The sequence below is a fragment of the Myxocyprinus asiaticus genome, chromosome 6, assembly GCF_019703515.2.
Source record: "Myxocyprinus asiaticus isolate MX2 ecotype Aquarium Trade chromosome 6, UBuf_Myxa_2, whole genome shotgun sequence".
NCBI lineage: Eukaryota > Metazoa > Chordata > Actinopteri > Cypriniformes > Catostomidae > Myxocyprinus > Myxocyprinus asiaticus.
The window spans coordinates 5,433,055-5,454,138 of record NC_059349.1 but is presented as its reverse complement, the minus strand read 5'-3'; the positions used below and the strand labels follow the sequence as shown (position 1 = coordinate 5,454,138).

Sequence of the window (21,084 nt, the reverse complement as noted above, 5' to 3'; positions counted from 1 at the left end):
ATATAATGTCACAGTTCTTGGTCTTAACACTCTTGGGTTACAAAACAAATGCAGAAACATTGGTGTCTTCTTGGTCTTTCTGTATTTCAGCAGGATGACCACTTTCCACCTGAATCTCCACAGGAACAGGGTGTCTCCTTTCTGAGACTGCTCAAGTTACTTCCTCATTATTATTTTCTAGATACTCACTTATTTCATTCTCATCAGGAGTTGGTGGGGTTTCTCCAGATGAATCTTGTTCTGGGATCTCTGACTTTGACCATCTCTGAAGTTCCCTCAGGCTCTGCAATGGTAAGTATAGGCCATGATACTCAGAGTCTGAAGATGTTGATTCACTCTCACTCTCTTCTATTACAGCATCCTTGTCAGTTCTGCAGTCAGAAGGAGTGTTGCTCTGGCTGGTATGAGTTCTAGTTACTGGATTCTAAGTCACATTTTCTTTCTTTTTGTCCTCGGGCATTCTCACCAAATATCCAGTTGTGTACCAATTGACCTATGTGTTGACTCAATTTCTGCTTCTGATTTTGGTCAAGTGGTCCTAGCATGGAAGGGAAAGTTCTGTTGAACCTTTCCGGCTGCAGATATCCGTGGGGATGGTAAGGCGTAGTTGTTGATTTCTTTATCCCTAGCATCTTGAGGACTTCCTGTATCAAGCGACATTCAAAGTCTCGTCCTTGATTGGAATGTATGCGGGCAGGGAAGTCATAATGGTCAAAGAACTTCTCACACATCACTCTATCCGCTGTAAGTGCTTTATGATCTTTAGTTGGAAAAGCTTGGGTGTAGTGTGTGAAATGGCCAGTGAATACTAAAATGTTGGCAACTCCTTTAGAGTCGAGTTCAAGAAACAGAAAATCAATACACACAAGATCCAGGGGATCATTACTGGTGATATGATTCAAGGGTGCAGCTCTATGAAGAGGTGTTTTGTGGAGAATGCATCTTCTACAATTTTTTATGTTGTGGTCTTTCTCATTGGACATTTTCAGCCAATGGAATCTATTTCTGATTAACTCTGTGTTTTTCTCAACTCCAAGAGGACCGGACTCATCATGCAAGGACTGCATCACCATGAGATGGAACTTTTGAGGTAGGACAAGTTGTAAGTGTTCTTCATTGGGTTGTCTCGTTATCACTCTGTACAATAATACTTTCCTCATCACCAATTTTGCTCCCTCCCTTTACAGTAGGCAAATTTCAGAGTTTTCGTTCTTGGATAAGGCTGACAACTGTCCCTTGGACACGGCATGTCGTACAGGTGCAATGACAGGGTCATCTTTTTGTGCTTTTATCGACTTATGGGCATTTAACTGTTCAAGGGAACCAACATCCAATCGCATTAAGAAGGCATAGCACTCTGGTATGATGTTGGGAGTAGCTCCTAGCTGCTCCACACAGTTGTGGACTGTTGCTTGCTTGCAAAGAGCTTTGATGCTGGATGGAGGTATTTCTTCCCAATCTGTTTCCTCTTCCTTTGAGAAGATGTTTCGTGAGAGGGAGTCAGCATCAATGTTACTCTTCCCTGGTCTGTACTGGACACTGAAATTATAAGTGGACAATGCTGCCAGCTACATATGACCTGCAGTGTTGAGTTTTGCTGTGGTGAGCACAAAGGTGAGCGGGTTGTTGTCACCATGAACCTGGCACCATACAAGTAATCATGAAACCTGTCTGCCACTGCCCATTTAAGTGCTATAAACACAAGCTGGAGGACAGTGTAACGCTGTTTTGAGGGTTTCAACTTCCTACTGGCAAAAGCTACAGGTCTTAGGCCTTCTGGAAACACTTGGTTTATGATGGCACCCAATCACTTCAAACTATTGTTGACATATATGGCTTGGTTGGGTCAACAAAGGCCAAGATAGGTGCACTGGTCAGGCAATGGATTATCTTATGAAAAGCATCCATACACTCTGCAGTCCATCCCTCACCATATGGTTCAGACTCTTTGTAGTACTTTCCTTTGTTGATTACAGCATTTTTACTATGCTTATGGTATCCCAGGGGTGGGTATCCCTTGGTTTGTTCTGTGAGTGGTCGGACAGCAGCGGAGTAGTTGGCTATGAAACACAGATAATATCCACAGAAGCCTAGGAATGATCTGAGAGACTACTTCAAATCCGTGGGCTGTGTCCAGTTTGTCACGGCTTCTACTTTGGCTGGATCAGGGGAAATTCCTTTCTCGGATATGATGTTTCCCACATATTTTACCTAAGGCTGACAGAATTGGCACTTGTCGAGAAATATCTTCAAGCCACTCTCTTCAAGCCACTCTCTTCAAGTCTGTCAAGAACTTTCAGTAGACATTCCTAGTGTTCCTTTGAGGGTTTTGCCAAACACTATGAGGTCATCCAAGTACACAAGAACTTCCAGCAGATTTATGTCCCCTACTGCCTTCTCTATTAGTCTCTGTAACGCTTGCGGCATCCTTTCAAATTGATGGAACCCAAGGGGGCAGACGAATGCTGTCTTTTCCTTGTCCTCTTTAGCCATCTTAATTTGATAGTATCCACTTCTCAGATCGAATACGGAGAACCACCTACTACCATTAAGACAATCAAGAGCTTAATTGATACGGGTTGCAGTGTGAAGCATTTAATATATCCATTGATAATGGTATAAATAATGGTGGTGGGGGGTTATACATGCTTATTTTGATTATTGTGGGGGAAGATTCCCCTCCGGAATCTACACCCGTGTAGGTAACTGAGTCATAAATGTCCCAATGCTGAGTGGATCAACACCCTTGCCGGTGCACAAAACTGTGTTCATGAATTACTGATTCATGAAATAGAAGGCTGATTGTGAGACACGGTTCCTTTTTTCATTGATCACATAAATCTCTGAATAGAATACACGCCTTGATACGGGGCTTCATCAGAAATTGTGTTGCGTTCTCGATACATGCTTTGAAGCGCCAGTGTCATACGTAACATCACTAGCCTCATGCAGTTAATTAGATTTGATGACTATTGTTTACAAAATCATATGATCTGTGAAATAACATAGTTGAATTAGGACAGACTAGAGGAAAATGCATAAACCAGATTTGATGAAAATAACAAATGTTTTGTGATACTCGATATTTTTGTTGATACTGTTGCTTTTTGCCATTAAACTGAAATCAGTATTCTTTCTATTCATGTCATATTTGTCACTCTTGATTTTAATTTAATCAATTTAATATGTTCATTTTAGACCTGAAGGAAGTGAAAGAGGAAAGTCAAGAACTGACATTGGAGGAGAAACATCAGTATGAGGAACCTCATTTCAAAACTGAAGAAAAACCTTTTAGTTGCTCAGAGACTAAACATTTCACACAAAAAAGATGTCGAAGAACTGGAGCCCAAGTTTTTTTCACCTGCCTTCAATGTAAAGAGAGTTTCACATCTAAAGAACAACTTATGGGACATTTTAGAGTTCACTCTGGAGAGAAGCCTTTCCCATGCGATCAGTGTGGAAAGAGTTTTTTTCGGAAAGCAAGCCTTAAGAATCACATTCAAGTTCACTCTGGAGAGAAGGTTTTTCCATGCAATCAGTGTGGAGAGAGTTTCAGTCAAAAAGCAACACTTAAGAATCACATTAGAGTTCACTCTGGAGAGAAGCCTTTCCCATGCGATCAGTGTGGAAAGAGTTTCAGACATAAAGCAACCCTTAAGAATCACTTTACTGTTCACTCTGATGAGAAGGCTTTCCCATGTCATCAGTGTGGAAAGAGTTTCAGTCATAAAGCAACCCTAAAGAATCACATTAGCATTCACTCTGGAGAGAAGGCTTTCCCATGTGATCAGTGTGGAAAGTGTTTTGGATATAAATCAACCCTTAAGAAACACATGAGCCTTCATTCTGGAGAGACGCCTTTCCCATGCGATCAGTGTGGAAAGAGTTTCAGTCATAAGGCAACACTTAAGAATCACATGAGAGTTCACTCTGGAAAGAGGCCTTACACATGTGATCAGTGTGGAAAGAGTTTCTTCCATAAAGAAAACCTTAATGATCACATGAGAATTCACACTGGAGAGAAGCCTTTCACATGCCCTCAGTGTGGAAAGAGTTTCGGTTATAAATCAACCCTTAAGAAACACATGAGCCTTCACTCTGGAGAGACGCCTTTCTCATGCAATCAGTGTGGAAAGAGTTTCAGTCATAAGGCAACACTTAAGAATCACATGAGAGTTCACACTGGAAAGAGGCCTTACAAATGTGATCAGTGTGGAAAGAGTTTCTTCCATAAAGAAAACCTTAATGATCACATGAGAATTCACACTTGAGAGAATCCTTTCACATGTACTAATTGAGGAAAATGTTTCAGATGTAAGTAGCCTTCTGAATCACACCAGAATTCATAATAGAGAGAAGCTTTACACATGCCCTAAGTATGGAAAGAGTTTCGGCCAATTAAGTACTCTTCTGTATTATAAAAAAAGCATTGTCCAAAGTTGTCACAGTGAGCAAAGTTGCTGTGAAATGCCACAATTTGTGCAGGGATGGTTTTTGTTTAGAAGTAGCAGTTGTATTAATTGTGTCTAATAGCATTTGTCCAACACTGCCAGCCTCAGTTTATTATATCTTCATCCATATTCTTAACATGTTAATTTAGTTAATCATAGCTGTTGAAAGGTGATGCATGGAGAACTGAAAAGACTGACATGCAATGAGATCAAGAGGCAAAAAAAGAGTGCGATGGTGTTGAAAGCTTAAAGAGTTAGTCCACACAAAAATTCTGTAATCATTTACTCTCATGTTGTTCCAAACCCATAACTTTCTTCCATGGGACACAAGTGAAGATCTTATGCAGAATTTCCAGAGTGCTCCTTTTATGGGGACTGGGGCAACATAAAGGTAGTCCACATACAGTACATATTGTGTGCTGTATTCATAGTGATCTGAAGCAATACAATAGCTTTGTATGAGGAACAGACTGAAATTTAAGACTGTATTATTCCTTTATTTCATTAGATGCATTAACCAGAGAATGTTATTTCTATTCCCACTGTTTGTCAAACTTGGGTACATTAATAATGTCATTTATTTGTATTATAATTAAGGACACAAATGTGTAGTGTGGTAATTGTACATCATGAAATTACCAGAAATAAAAAGAGGTAAAATCTTGTTTTGTGTGGCCTATTTAATCAGCACATTTCAAAATATTTAAGTAAAGTCAAAGGGTTTCAATATTGTATCTCAACTCTGTCATTTAGACCTATATCTATAGATTTGCTTGGAAGCATAAGCCAGTTGATGGTACATGGATTACTGATTAGCTGAATGTGATTTGACACAATCTTGAATTGTTCTATTCAAACTCAGGTTTAATAGCAGGTTTTTTTGATGTAAACTATGGCTCGGAAAAATAACGTTAATTTCTGCGATTAATGCGGTATGTTTAATGTGTTAAATTAATGCAAATAATGAGGCATTAATGTTTACCCACTTTCTTAGAGGCTGTTTAGGACAAACTTTTTTTTTTTTTGGCTAAAAAGCAATATGCATTGCAACCAATTCAGCATAACGCACGTGTCTCGATACGTGTTTAACAGATACATTTCTTTTCTTCTTGACATAGCGTCTAAAAAATTCAGCACTCCTGTTATACTTTAGAATCCAAAAATTACATTGCTTTTGTTTATTTATGAAACATATAGTTAGCATTTTGGCTGTGTACTCGCAGAACAACGCAGTCACACCAATGCAGAACTATAAATGCAAACCAACACAGGTCAGATAAAATGTCTACTCAATGTATTGTGTTGTAAGTTCATCAACAGATTAATACTCAATTGCAACTGCATTTCCTACATCATATGCAGTGTAGACAGCTTTATTAATAATAATGGGAGCGGTCGCATAGTTTTCAGTGATAGAAATGTAAGTGTAAAATATGGTGTTTTTTGTTTGGAATGTTACAGAATAGGCTATTATTTGTCAAAAAAGGAAATAATGGGAAAAATTATGTTTATAATACAAGAAAAATGCTTAAATACTCAAAAAGCAAAGAATTAGTTAAGTATATATAAGTGTTACTCCTTAAAAAGAAAGAAAGAAAGAAAATTTTATTTCATCCTTTCACCTGTCCCTGCTGAGGTCTGTTCACACCACTACAGTGCGTACAGCAATACAGCTGCAAGCGCCACTGGTTCTAATCATAACAAAGTGAACAAAGTTGCTCTGTATAGTGCAACCCACCAGCATGTATTAAGCATGCTAACATTAACTCATTGTCACTAGCTATTACATATCTAAAATATAATAATTTGAGTTACTTTGACCTGTCAAATTTTATTGACTTTACTCAATTCAGTTAGGTTCCCTCCTCACAAAGTATTTGAGTTTAGATTACATGGTAATTTTAAGAAAACTCATTTCAAACATGTGGAACTATACTGTTCATTGAATAAAATGGAACACATTATTCACTGAATAAGCAGTTATAATTGAAATGTTTGGTAACATAATTGTTTTGGATCAAATTAAATATTTTAACTTGATTCAACTTAGTAGCACTGTATTCATTAATTATTCGTTTTTTTGTAAAAAAAAAAAAAAAAATATATATATATATATATATATATATATATATATATATATATATATATATATATATATATATATGTAACTTAACACAGTTGTTGACGTAACAAAGTTGGTTAGTCTTTGAAGATCTTCTGTTGTTACACTTGGGTTATTTTCATTTCCTTCAGTATTACACGTTGTGCTCTTTGGGTGATCTTTGCAGGGTGCCCACTTCAAGGGAAAGTAGCAACAGTGCTGAATTTCCTTTATTTGTAGTATTGACCAAGAACAAGTGCAATAATTTGTTTCTCATTACTTTTATCAGATTGTGTTTGTCTTTTATCAGAGGTGAAGATCAGACAACATTTTTATGAATAATTAATGCAGAAATGCAGGCAATTCTAAATGATTTACATATTTTTTCTTGCCACTGTATATTCATTGATATATTATATTACAGTATAAATGTTGGCTGGGTTCCAAACTCAACAGTGTGAATCATAGCCGCCATCACCAGTATTGCTATGACAATCCTACCTTTAGTTTAAGTATTGCTCGGCAGTACTACTTTTTTCTGTTCTTACAGCTTAACCCCTATGTTACTGTTCTGTTAATTTTTGACTCATGTGACTTTTCATTTTTAAATAAAAAATGGTTTTCTTCATCGGAGCCAGGGTTTGAATTGAACACCCATGCTATTGTCACTCTTACTTTTTCACTGCGTTCAAGCCAGCCTCCACTTAGAAAAACATGGCCAAGCTAGCCCCCATGCTGTTTTGATATGAAAAGGAAACTCCCTGTTTCCACAGACCAATTTCACTTCAGAATGATAGTACACCACCTCAGAGTGTAACTCACACAATATCAGGACAGCCTGATGTTGAATTTCAAAATTAAAGCCCTCTAAAATGTCATGTATAAGATGTGTTTTCTATAAATTCAGATAGATATGAAAAGGAAACTCCCTGTTTACATAATTTATGTTGACTCGAGGTAGATCCTGCAGGCAGCGAGTATAGAACATCTTTGACAACTTTTTCAGGAATGACAGTTGACCGGAAATGCCAGAGCTGGCTTATCTAAACCAGGATGTAACCGTGCATATATTAAAAGGACATTCCTTGTTTCCATAGACCAATTTCACTTCAAAATTATATAGAGGCTGAGCAGCTAGTAGTCTGGTGCAGTCACAACAACTTGGAGCTGAACACGCTCAAGACAGTGGAGATGACAGAGGATGCACCAGGCAGAACTATCTCTCATGACCTAAAGTGGGAGACTTACATTGACAAGAAGGCCCAGAAGAGACTGTTATTCCTATGCCCCTCGCCCTTATGTCCTGCTAATACAGATAGTTTTTGGGACACAAATCACTGATCTGTGGTGGACACTATTCTTATATACTTTAGTTGTGTAATACAAATATAGCTGAGATACGCAGCACTTGTAAATACATTTACAACTTCTGTGTCACTGATCAGTAAAACTGTGTACAATCAACCATAACAATTCCTCAGTCATTGCCCATGTTGCCTCAAGGCCTGTGTGCCTGTTGCATGTTGGTGTAACTGCTGTTTAAATTTTTCTTCCTTATCAGCCATCAATCTTACTTCCCATCATAGGAAGCTGTCTTCTCTTTTTGACTGATCCCAGTGGATGGGAGCGATGCAATCTGCAATTTTAATTTTTTGTGTTGTTTTTGTAATGTGCCTGAGAGAGAGAAAGACAGATTTTGTTTTAAATTCTCTTATAAGTAGCCACAGTCAGCCAAATGGCCCTATACTAAATTTTCACAAATTAATAATCATATTAGCTTACACTAAGAAATGAAATAGTTTTACCTATCAAATATCTGGTCCAATCAACCATCAGCTTGTTTTGTGTCTTTATCTACAGTTGTCTACAATCAGTGGTGGAATGTAACTAACATTTACTCAATTAACACACTTAAGTACAAATTCAAGGTACTTATAATTTTCTTGTGTATTTCCATTTTATACTAAATTTGATATACTTTATACTTTTACTCCACTACATCTCAGAGCCAAATATTGTACTTTTTACTCCATTACATTTGTCTGACAGCTATAGTTACTAGTTACTTTTCAGATTACAATTATTCATACCCTTTCCTGTCCAGTGAAAACCATGTATCTCCAAATGTGGATAAAAAAAAGTCAAAATGGTACACCATGGTATTTATATAGTTCATACAGGAAATCACCAAAGAAGAAACGGTACAGAGTTAGTATTCGGGAGAGGGCTCTCTCTGGTGGTTGGTAGGAGGGCTAACAACCTCGGATGTTACATATAGAATATGATGAATTGCTGTTGATTAAACTACCCAAGTAGTATATAAGTAGCTCAACCTTAAAAATCTACAGCAGTAAAATGCAACATACGCAGTAACGACACTTAATGCTCAAGCAAGCCTAATTTTAACTGCAGCATGACTGTTTTGTGAAATGAACGTCTCCCGAACAGAAATTCAAAAATCATAATTTTTCATATGAATCTAACAAGGAGGTCTATAATACCTGGAAAAATCTATCTTATAATATTTGTGATTTAAATGTTGCTTTCAATAAATTTCATTTCGTCAGGGAACACGGTTATGCTGCGTTTCATTCAAGTTGGATGTGGGATATTCCTACTTGATATCTCCGACCATAAATGCATTCCATTCCCCGATATTCGGAACTGCAACGCTCCCGTTAGCTTAGCAGGGGTTTGACTCTCATTAGAGATGTCTCCTAGCAACCCAACTGATAAACAATGCTGCAGCGCTAGCATTTGTGCTTCAGGTGTACGATTATCAAAAGAGATTATAATGTTTTATACACCTGCTACTGCAGGCGTTTGTTAAACAAGCTTTAATATCCTGTAATGTGGAAACAAACTCATTTAATGATATTACTTAATAAAGTGAATGTTTATCACTTACTTTGTATATCTCCCTGAGTGTCGACATGTTTGTGTGACATCATGCCCCTGCATCTCGGTGAAATCGGAGTTGAGAATTTCTGCACGAGTCTACAAGTTGTAATTTGTAATTCTGACTTCAAGATGCATTCCATTGCACTTTTCCTAGTAGGAAGTTGTAAAATCCGACTTTCCGAGTTGAATGGAACGCAGCATTACTTTTCAAAACTTGATCCGACACTGAATGCTCAAGCATCCTAATTTACACTTAGAAAACTCCTGATGTTTCTATAACAATGCAAAAAGCACTTACCAATTTACTTGAAGTGAAAATCAGTCCTCCTTTCCTGTTTAATAAATTAAGCAATCACATGGTCATGCAGAACATCTCGTGTTTTTAAATCCATAAGGATCTCTTTCTCAATGGCGATGATCTTTCGCTCTTGAATTACGTACATCACTTAAAGCGTGATTGCGTCACTCAAGGCCAGCTAGAAGGCCTCGACCAGGACATATCCTAAAGATCACACCCATCAAGAACAAATAAATCAATCTGATTGGCTGATGAATCTGACAGTCTGACTTTAGTTGCCCATTCATTTGCACTGTTGAGGGATTCTGAAGAAATTCTGAAGGCCTGAGGGGGTGGAGCTCAGACTCATGCGCTGCTTCAGGCATGCGATTTTTGAAACAGTTGTCACACTTTGCTTGTAAGCATCAAGGAATAAATTCTGACTGGATAAACTTTTCGTTTTTCTCTATTTGTTTGTAGATTAATTAAGAGTGGAAAGCAATTATAAATACATAGGCAAAAAGGTGATTGAGAATGAAAGGATGAAAAATATTTATTTATTTGGCATGTTAGGCCAGCAGAGAAGGCTTTGCTGGCCCTGGGAAATTGCCACTGCTCTATAGTGATTTCTATCACTCCGACATGTGACACATGTAACGTATCACATTGACACACTCCACCTCCTATCTGTGTCCCTGTAATAATAAAGAATATTGTTAGAGGATAACAAACAACATGGGGCTAAGTATGAAAATAATCGAACTGTAAATGACAATGCCATTACAGATTTTATAGGACTTTAATTTTGAAATTAAACATCAGACTGTCCTGATATTGTGTGAATGACACTCTGAGGTGGTGTACTATTATTCTGAAGTGAAATTGGTCTGTGGAAACAGGGAGTTTCTTAATGACAGTCTGTCAGTTTGGTGCTTAAAAGTCAGATGGTCTTTTTTATACTTTATTATTAAATTATTATTAAGTTTGCATTCATTATCTTTTATTATTAAAAACAAAGTTTAATGTTTATTAATTTTGTTTTATGTAGTTATTTATGTATTTTTATTTATTCATTTATTTATTTATTTTTTCATTCATTCATTATTGACAGTCTGACTGACTGAATGAATGTGAAATAACATTCACCGGCAGGTTGCTTTTATTTTGAATTCAGTTCTTACACGCTCTTACCGTAATGCCTAGTATATACGTGTACCGCAAAACAACGTGGGGGCTAGCTCGACTGGGTTTTTCCAAGTGGAGGCTGGCTTGACCGCAGTATATTACCATGGTTTTTTTCTGCATTGAATGTTGGGTGATTCTGAGCCGCTGCCGAAGCAAATGTAATTCTATTCGCCTTGCATTCAGCACTTTATACTGCACTAAATATGCATGTGCATCTGTGCAGGGCGGAACCGCCTCACTGCACATCAGTGTGCTCCAGAGATATTATTGCCAGAGCTCACAGCAGGGGCAGACTGGCCATTGGGAGAACCGGGACTTTTCCCAGTGGGCCAGCCATGAAGCAGGGCCGAACAGGCGGCGATAAGCTGAAACAGGCTGCCGCGTTATGCCAAACGGGCCACTACTGGCTGAAGAGGGCCGCAAAACGGCACAGCAGTATATGCTGAAAGGGGCTGTGATATGCAGAAAAGGACAGAATATATGCAGAATATTTTTATTACAACTGTGAAAGTTGTAGGTAAATGTTTCTAAATGGGTTTAGGCTCTTAGTTTTTTCATAACAAATATTATAGTTTATTTTAATTTTTTTAGAAAAGACTATCAATATTAACCTAACCACAGTAATGTGGAGCCATCCATGGTCTTACCTGTGCTTATGGCATTTATTTTTTCAAATGCCGCTGCTTAAACTGATAAAAGGGGTTAAAATGTCCATGAATTATAGTCACATTTTTGAAAAATTTTCCTCCTGTTCTATCCTACACCTGTTTTAACTGGCCATGTTTGCCTTCAGATATTTTAAAGCTTGTGTCCTGCTGAACTCATATTTCAAATAAAATGTCCAAACAAATGCATATAGTTATAGGCTCCAGTTACCTTTATCACTTTTTGCGAGGTGGGGGATTTTGGCTATAGTGAAAATGGCTAGTAATCTTGGAAAAACCACTAGCCATAGTGGCAAGTGAACCAAAAATTTTATTTTAAATCTATTGATGAACACAAATAAATTGTTTATTTATTTATTTATTTTTTTACTGTTTACTGTTTAACACTATAAAAAAAAAAACATCCAACTTCAATTTTGTCAGATGAACTCAATTTTACAAGTTGATTGAAATATCTAATGTAGAAAAAGTTGAGAAAAAAAAAAACAATAAAGCAAAACATTATGCTTTCACAGCTTTACAAAAGAAGATAGAAACAGGCCAAATTTTGTGTCACAGAAGCCTTATCACTGCTATGGTAACTGATTTTTTAAGGGTAATATAATATATATATAAATAAAATGTTATAAATGTATGTAAATATATATAAAAAAAACTATGTAAATATTTTTAAAATATTGGAAATATAAAAATTTACGTTGTTAAAGAAGGCAGAAACGCGTCATAACAGGTCTGTGAAAAGGGTCCATTGGCCTCGAACCCATGACCCGGAAAGCGTTCAAAGTCCGCCATGAAAGATGTATCAGTTCTCTAAATGCACAGTGAGGAGGCAAGGACAGAGGACAGAGGAAGCTTACCGAGGATGCTTGAGCGAGGAAACACAGGAGCATCCTATGCAGAAGACTTTTTGGTCGAAGCATCTGACGCACGTATTAATTCTCCTCCCCCTTCACATCTGACACAATAGTTTTAATTCATGTATCACCTTTGCAGTGCATCTTGAATTATTTGGATTTATTATGAATATATACATAAATAAAGTTTCAATAACATAACGGCAACCACGCCGAAGTACTGCAGCTGTGCAAAAACGTGCTCTGAAGTGACGCGTGAGTGAGCAGGACATTTCATTTTACAAATCTGTCTTGCTTTAATTCCTCTGTCCTTGTTTCCTTTCCTTGGATCCTTTCCTCATTTCCTAAGAGGGTGGTGATTAGGAAGCAAGGAAAGGAAATGAGGATGCACAATTTTAGAAATAAGAAGCACCCCATTTGTGGCGGAATAATATCAGTTAATTTAAAAACTATGATTTCAACTCATGTCTTTAAGGATGTTATCCAGTAGTCATAAACATCTGTTAAAGTCATGGAAAAGTCTTTAAAATTCATAGGTCAAAACAGTGTTGTAGTACTCGAGACCAGATATTTTAGGGCCTTGTTAATAACAAAATGTGTTGTTGCATCCATCCATGCTGTTTTTCAGTTATTTTTCTATGTAAACATGCTAAACGGATGTCTTTGACCATTGCATTACGTATTGCTGTGTTTTTGGTATCTCGTGCAGGAGCGCCACAATTTTTTTAAGTTCTTTTGTCAAGTTAAAAAGAACATCAACTGTGAAAAATGTGTCTTGAGACACCTGTGTTATACACTATTCCCTGATAGCAAACGTACAACACCCAGACGTCTATTTGATGTGTGTGTTTACATCTGGAAAATGTCTATTTTACGTTGTTTGCTCATCTGCAATACGTCTGTAAGACATATGTCACTAAATATGTCTTGGATGTCAATAAGCCCTTCATCATCTGTCTTTGTGACGTTTATGATTTAGAATGATTGTAAATTTGATCTTTTTAAGATTTTTAGCAGATGTTAGATGCTTTCCAGATGAAAAGATCTAAAACAGACATCTCGGAGACGTACGTGTGCTGGGTTCATTGCACTGTGTTGGTCTGAATGGCCTCTAGTCTTTCAGAAATTCTTTAGACATTAGTTAATGTATTGCTACACATACTGAAGAAAATGTAAAAATACTTCTCTCAATGTTTCTCAAGGTTTTTGTGCATACCCAAGAAATGCTTACTTGACTTACAATGAATGAAATAGTAGTGCAATTGAAGAAATTGGTAACAAATTGAATATAAATGTTTATAATAACTTTCTGCATAAACATTGTCATATTTAAAACATATTTGATCGGTTTTTAGGCCCATTTTAGTTATAGTACAGTAATACAGTATTTTGTATAGCAGAAATGTTTTCTTGACTTGAATTATATATATTAGTATGCAGAAGCTTGTCGTTTCCACATAGGCACTTTAAATTTTTTATTTGAGTTTTAACCTTGTTCCTTGCCTGTCTTTGTGTTTGTTTATTGTTCTATTAAATGTATCCACGACTGGGTTCTCACCAACCATCCATGTCTGGCTTGCTTCCCTGAGAGAAGACTAGACTGAAAGCATGACCCAGCGGGATCTGAATTACCTCAACACACTCTCGCCTCCCACGAACGATCTCTCCAGCAACATGGTGAGATGTTACGCCACATTCAAGGTGCACTGGAAACTATATAAACTGTGTTACCCACCTCACAATCCTCACTGGATGGCGGAGCTCACACATCTGCAGCAGCCACAGTAAGCACTCCTATCTCTCCTCTGCTCAATCTTTCACCGTCTGTACCGCAGTCCAGTCCCCTGGCCACTCCAGCCTGCTATTCTGGCTCAGTCGAGGATTGTAATGGATTCCTTCTCCAATGCTCAATCGTGTTCGAGATGCAACCACATCACTTTCCCACTGAACGAGCAAAGATCACATATATCATCTCTCTCCTTAATGGAAAGGCACTGAAATTAGTATCTTCCATGTGGAATCAAGGAGGTCACATTACCCAGTCAGCCACTGCATTCATCGCTCACTTCCAGGAGGTCTTTGAATGTTTGGCTGGTAATTCTCAGGCAAGTGAGCGGCTCTTACGCTTATGACAAATCAACTCTTCAGTGTCAGATTGCATCCTCCGGTTCTGTACACTTGCAGCAGCTAGCAGCTGGAATGAACAAGTCCTCATTACAAACTTTTGCCAGGGGCTGAATAGAAATCTACAGATCCAACTCCACATCTGGCAAATCAAATACACCAAATCACTACCCATACACTCCATAGTGGGGCATCCCATCGGCTCTGGATATTTCACTCACCACACCGAATCCATCACCCTACAAGTGGGAGCTCTTCATCTGGAAACCCTGAATGCACTCATCCTGGATAACTCCACAGCTGATGTCATCCTGGGTCTTCCATGGTTGATACATCACAACCCTGTTATTTCCTGGTCTTCCCGTGAGGTAATTTCCTGGAGTAAACAGTGTTTCTCCCAGTGTCTCTCCCTTCCTCTCTGTCAACCTTCCCATGAGCTTCCTCTAAGGTGCCTCGCTACCACCATCAAAAGCCTAGTTCTTCCACTCCTGTTATTTCACTTGAGTCTTTGATGTTTTTAGTCTCCAGAAAGCCTCCCAACTATCACCACGTTGTACCTGGGACTGTGCCACTGAGCTACTATCAGGTGCTCCCCTTCCCCTTGGATGGATATATCCAATTTCCATCCCAGAACAGCAGGTGATGGAAGAATATATAGAGGAGGCACTTCAAAAATCATTTATTTGCCCATCCACATCTCCAGCAGTATCCAGCTTTTTCTTTGTGGCTGAGAAGGACAGAGGGCTCCTACATTGCATCGACTACCGTGCTCTCAGTAACATCACCATCGAGTTCAAGTATCCACTCCCACTAGTTCCGAATGCCTTGGAACTACTGAGAGGGGCAGACCGCTTTTGTCACCTCTAGTGGGCACTATGAGTAATGCGTGATGCCGTATGGTTGGTCAATGGCCCCTCAGTCTTCCAGTCTTACATGAATGAAATCTTTTGGGATTTCAGAGGTTTGTCGTAATCTACATTGATGACATCCTCATTTACTCTTCCAACTACCAGGAGCACATCCATCATGTACTGTAAGACTGGTCCTGTATCGCCTTCTCCAACATAACCTGTTTCTGTAAGAAGAAAAGTGTCAGTTCCATCAAACATCAGTTCATTTCCTGGGGTATGTCATCAGCTTCGAAGGCATCCAGATGGATATGGCAAAGGTACAGGCCATTATCACCTGGCCACAACCATCTATGGTGAAGGAGTTGCAGAGGTTCCTCAGCTTCGCCAATTTCTATCGGCGCTTCATCCGGAACTTCAGCATCGTAGTTGCCCCCCTTACCAGTCTTCTTAAGGGTAAACCCAAATCCAGCAAATAAAGCATTCCTAACACTCAAGACTGCCTTCACCACCGCTCCAATCCTCATACATCCCAATCCTGAACTTGACTTTGTAGTTGAAGTCGGAGCATTTCCTCGCTCTGTCGGTGGGCAGTACGGCAGCTGATTCTTGGTGGGTTGGTGGAGAAATCAGCAAAGTCGACTCAGTTGAAGAAGGAAGAGAAATCTTCTTTCTTCACTTCTGCAGGCAAAGGGTGAGATGCGGATTGCTCAGCGGTCTCTTTCGGATCCGTTAGCATGCTCGGCGGAACACAGAGAATCTTGGCTCGTCCAGCGAGATGGAGATTGTATGGCCAAAGTTCAGGTACGTACATTACTTCCTTGGGCAGCGAGGCTACACCTGGAAGCAGCAGGGCTGCAACTAGACGTGGCGAATACTGTTGCTGGAAGCAAGGCTTAGGAGGAATCTCTGGGGTTTTATACTCTCAATGACATCATGGTTGAGGGACGCATTCTGTCGTGCGTTTCAATAAGAGTTGAGAGTTCAATCCTTCAGAATTTCACACCTAGGTGTAAAGTGAGCAAGGCTTGATGGGATCTGTAGTCTGTTTGGACTCCCTTTGTTTGTTACAGTCTTTGAGTGTTCCTAAAGGCCTCAGTCAGGCTTTATGACTGTGTATAGCCTGCCTATGTCTCCTATCTGAGCCCTATATGAGGCCCAACAGGTGTAATCCGAACAGTGTGGAAAATGCTGTCTTTTCACGGGACATGGGAGTTAAGGGGATCTGCCAATATCCTTTCATCAAATCCAGTGTTGAATAAAAGCGAGCTGTGCCTAACCAATCGAGCAGCTCATCAATCCGAGGTATCGGGTACGCATCAAACTTAGGGTGCTTTCACACTTGGTTTGATTGCTTGGACCAAAGCCGAGTTCGTTTCTTCCCCTGCCCCCACTGGTCTCTGTTCACATCATATTTCTTGGGTCTGAACCACGGTCCGATTACGTTATCAACGTGAGTACAAGCAGCAGCTGTTTACCACTGTATCTAGGTAACAACTCGAGAAGATGTCACTATGTTAAGTGAAGTATTAAAGTTTGTCTCTTTGGATTTACCATGAAAACTTGCCATGCACAGAACAACACTTGTGTTTGTCTCCCGCAGATGCATTGAATGTGCAATGACGTGATGAATATTAGTATTTGTCTGCCACAAGCCCGTGGATGCGTTGCAAGAGATGTGAAGAATGTGAGCTGCTCTCTGAAGGCAGTGTATTTGTACACAAGCAGGTAGGAGAAATGCATTATACCATAATAACTGCGATGGGGAGCCTGCAAAGATGCAAATTAACGTCATCACAAGTGGTTCACTTCTGTGATTTGGTACAATTGTGTTCATATCAGTAGCGAACCATACTGGAGTTCACATGAACCATACCCCAGACCACCTTTTCAAGCAGACCCAGGTGCGGTGCGTGGGTGCACACCCGAGTTCAGAAAACAGCGTTCACATTATCCAAACGAACTGAACTTTGACGTCATTTAACCCCAGGTGCACACCAAAAGTGTTAGTGTGAACGCTCCCTTAGACACCGCATTTACTTTTCTGTAATCCACACATAACTGGACCAAGCCATCGCTCATGAACCAGAACCTCCGGGCTGGCCCAGTCACTGTGGGATTTTTCTGTTACCCCCATATCCAGCATGGCCTTTAATTCTTCCCGAACCACTTCTTTTTTGTGCTCGGGTAATCGTAGGGATGAATACATACCACTACCTCTGGGGTTGTTTCAATATGGTGCTCTATGAGATTCATATGACCGGGAAGAGGCGAGAACACATAAGAGAATTCTCCTTGCAACCTGGCAACCTCTGTGACTTGGGATGGTGAGAGGTGGTCTCCACAAGTGACTGGGGCAACTCAATCGGTGGCTATTAAGTTCACCTCCGGTCCTCCCTGCTCCCTCTTTGGAACCACCATAGCCAAAGTCATGGGGACCGCCTCTCTCCACGGTTTTATGAGATTGAGGTGGTAAATCTGACATGCTCCACCTCTATCCATTCGTTTCAAATCATAATCAATTTCCCCAACTCATGTGTGACCTCAAAGGGTCCTTGCCACTTGACGAGCAATTTAGAGCTCAATGTGGGATACAAGGACTTTGTCTGGAATTCCTATGGCCGAGTACCCCTATTTAAATACCCCTAAAATTTAAATACCTGTTACAATCTCTCTCTGTAGATGTCCCCCTCTCTTATTTCAAGCAATTTGATAGCATACCGAAGTCCTTCATTTGGAATGGTAAGCATCCCAGATTACATTTCAGTAATTTACATAGGCCAATTGACATGTAAAGAAGTGTCCAGAGTGTTTAATTCTGACATTTATTTAAATGTTGCCTCAGGCATATGGCTGAACCCTAAACTATGTATTAATAAGTCCCCATTCTGTTGGTCAGACTGGATTGAGAGGGGGGTTAATACACTCGGTGACCTATAAGAGAGTGGAGTATTGAGATCTTTTGAAAATTTTATTCAACATTTTGGGATTCCCAGATCTCAATTCTATAGGTATTTACAGCTGTGCCACCTGCTGTGCACTGTTTTTGGGAGTAGAAACCCCCCCCCCCCCCCCCACACAAAGCAGCAGATACACTGGGAGAGGTGATTACTGCTTTTGGAAAAGGTCATGAGGCATCAGTGTATTACTCCCTGCTAATTCAGAGTCTGGGGGAATGGAGCTTTAACTTCTCTCAAAAGATTATGGGAGAAAGATTTAAACTTGGTATTGGTGGAGGGAGTGTGGGCTAGGATTCAAAAAACATCAAGTTTACATCTAGAGATGCAAGGGTGCGCCTTATGCAATTTAAGATTCTACATAGATTTTATTGGACCCCCTCTAATTGTGTAGGCTTGGTCTTAAAGACACACCCACCTGCACAACCCATGTTTTTGATGGTGTGGTAAGATCCAAGAATTTTGGTTGAAGGTGCAGAAGTTTTGTATGTGATGTGTTGAGCACTCAAATTTCATTCTGCCCCAGACTCTGTATTTTGAGAGATGGAGAGGTCATACATTTGGAGGATAAGTACATAAAAAAATTGGGTTTTGACCAGTGTGATGATTGGTAGGCAGGTTATTTTAAGGAGATGGAAGTCAGATGGAGCACCCTCGTTCCCGGAGTGGTGTGCGGAGATGGGGAGGGTGGCTGCTTTCGAGGAGGGGTCGAGCAGGAGGATGTGTGTGTGTGTGTGTGTGTGTGTGTGTGTGTGTATATATATATATATATATATATATATATATATATATATATATATATATATATATATATATATATATATATATATATATTTATTGACCACAGGTGTGTTCTTGGGGGGTCAGAGTGGGGTGGGAGATTGGGAGGGGTTATAGTGGGGGTTTAATGTTAAAAGTGATTGATTTTTATTTCTTATGGGATTCATATTCAAATGTATGTTATAACAGAATGGCACAATCATAAAACAAAATATGGCAACAAAGAAAAAAATGAAATGACAACTGTTCAAAAGACTGCATACCCTTAGTTCTTAATACTGTGTATTGCCCCCTTTAGCATCAATGACAGCGTGCAGTCTTTTGTAATAGTTGCCTATGAGGCCCCAAATTCTTGCAGGTGGTATAGCTACCCATTCATCTTGGCAAAATGCCTCCAGGTCATGCAAAGTCTTTTGTTGTCTTACATGAACTGCACATCTGAGATCTCCCCAGAGTGGCTCGATGATATTAAGGTCAGGAGACTGTGATGGCCACTCCAGAACCTTCAACTTTTTCTGCTGTAACCACTGGAGGGTCAACTTGGCCTTGTGCTTAGGGTCATTGTCGTGCTGGAAAGTCCAAGAGTGTCCCATGAGCAGCTTTCATGCAGAAGAATGCAAATTGTCTGCCAGTATTTTCTGATAACATACTGCATTTATCTTGCCACAAGATTCCCTGTGCCTTTAGAGCTCACACACACCCAAAACATCAGTGAGCCACCACCATGCTTCACAGTGGGGATGGTATTATTTTCACTATAGGCCTTGTTGACCCCTCTCCAAACATAGTGCTTATGGTTGTGACCATAAAGCTCTATTTTGGTCTCGTCACTCCAAATTACAGTGTGCCAGAAGCTGTGAGGCGTGTCAAGGTGTTGTCGGGCATATTGTAACCGGGCTTTTTTTGTGGCATTGGCACAGTAAAGGCTTCTTTCTGGCAACTCGACCATGCAGCTCATTTTTGTTCAAGTATCGTCATATTGTGCTCCTTGAAACAACCACACCATCTTTTTCCAGAGAAGCCTGTATTTCTCCTGAGGTTACCTGTGGGTTTTTCTTTGTATCCCAAACAATTCTTCTGGCAGTTGTGGCTGAAATCTTTCTTGGTCTACCTGACCTTGGCTTGGTATCAAGAGATCCCCGAATTTTCCACTTCTTAATAAGTGATTGAACAGAACTGACTGCCATTTTCAAGGCTTTGGATATCTTTTTATATCCTTTTCCATCTTTATAAAGTTCCATTACCTTGTTACGCAGGTCTTTTGACAGTTCTTTTCTGTTCCCCATGGCTCAGTATCTAGCCTGCTCAGTGCATCCACATGAGAGCTAACAAACTCATTGTCTATTTATACACAGACACTAATTGCAATTTAAAAAGCCACAGGTGTGGGAAATTAATCTTTAATTGCCATTTAAACCTATGTGTGTCACCTTGTGTGTCTGTAACAAGGCCAAACATTCAAGGGTATGTAAACTTTTGATCAGGGCCATTTGGGTGATTTCTGTTATCATTATGATTTAAAAAGGAGCCAAACAACTGTGTGATAATAAATGGCTTCATATGATCACTATCCTTAAATAAAAGACAGTTTTTTTTGCATGATCAGTCATATTTTCAAAATCAATGCCAAAATTTCACAATTTCTGCCAGGGTATGCAAACTTTTGAGCACAACTGTACGTACATCTAGATGTGGGAGCACAGCCTGACGGAACTTAATAAGGACAATGGATACCTATTCCTTCTTTATTAAAAGGTTGGGAGGATGATTTAAAGAAGTGGTCTTGAGTTGGATGAACAGCAACAAACTGCACATGTTGTCCCTAAGCTCCATAAGGACACTGTAACATGTTCCAGAATAAACTAATTGAACAAAGCAAAACACAACACTCATTAAGACCTTGATAACACCTGATATTAAGATGCATCTCAGGAGATCCAA

The 21,084-nt window shown here is 39.4% G+C and overlaps 1 protein-coding gene across 3 annotated transcripts in view; it reads left to right on the top strand.

The window, feature by feature from the left end:
- LOC127442908 (gastrula zinc finger protein XlCGF8.2DB-like) overlaps positions 1-5,101 on the top strand; it is a 107,255-nt gene extending 102,154 nt beyond the window's left edge. For all 3 annotated transcript variants that reach the window (XM_051701287.1, XM_051701286.1, XM_051701288.1), the window contains exon 2: positions 3,199-5,101. In XM_051701287.1, the coding sequence (XP_051557247.1) occupies positions 3,199-4,271 (1,073 nt within the window). In that variant the 3' untranslated portion in view covers positions 4,272-5,101. The remainder of the gene's footprint in view (positions 1-3,198) is intronic.
- Positions 5,102-21,084: the final 15,983 nt, after the last annotated feature.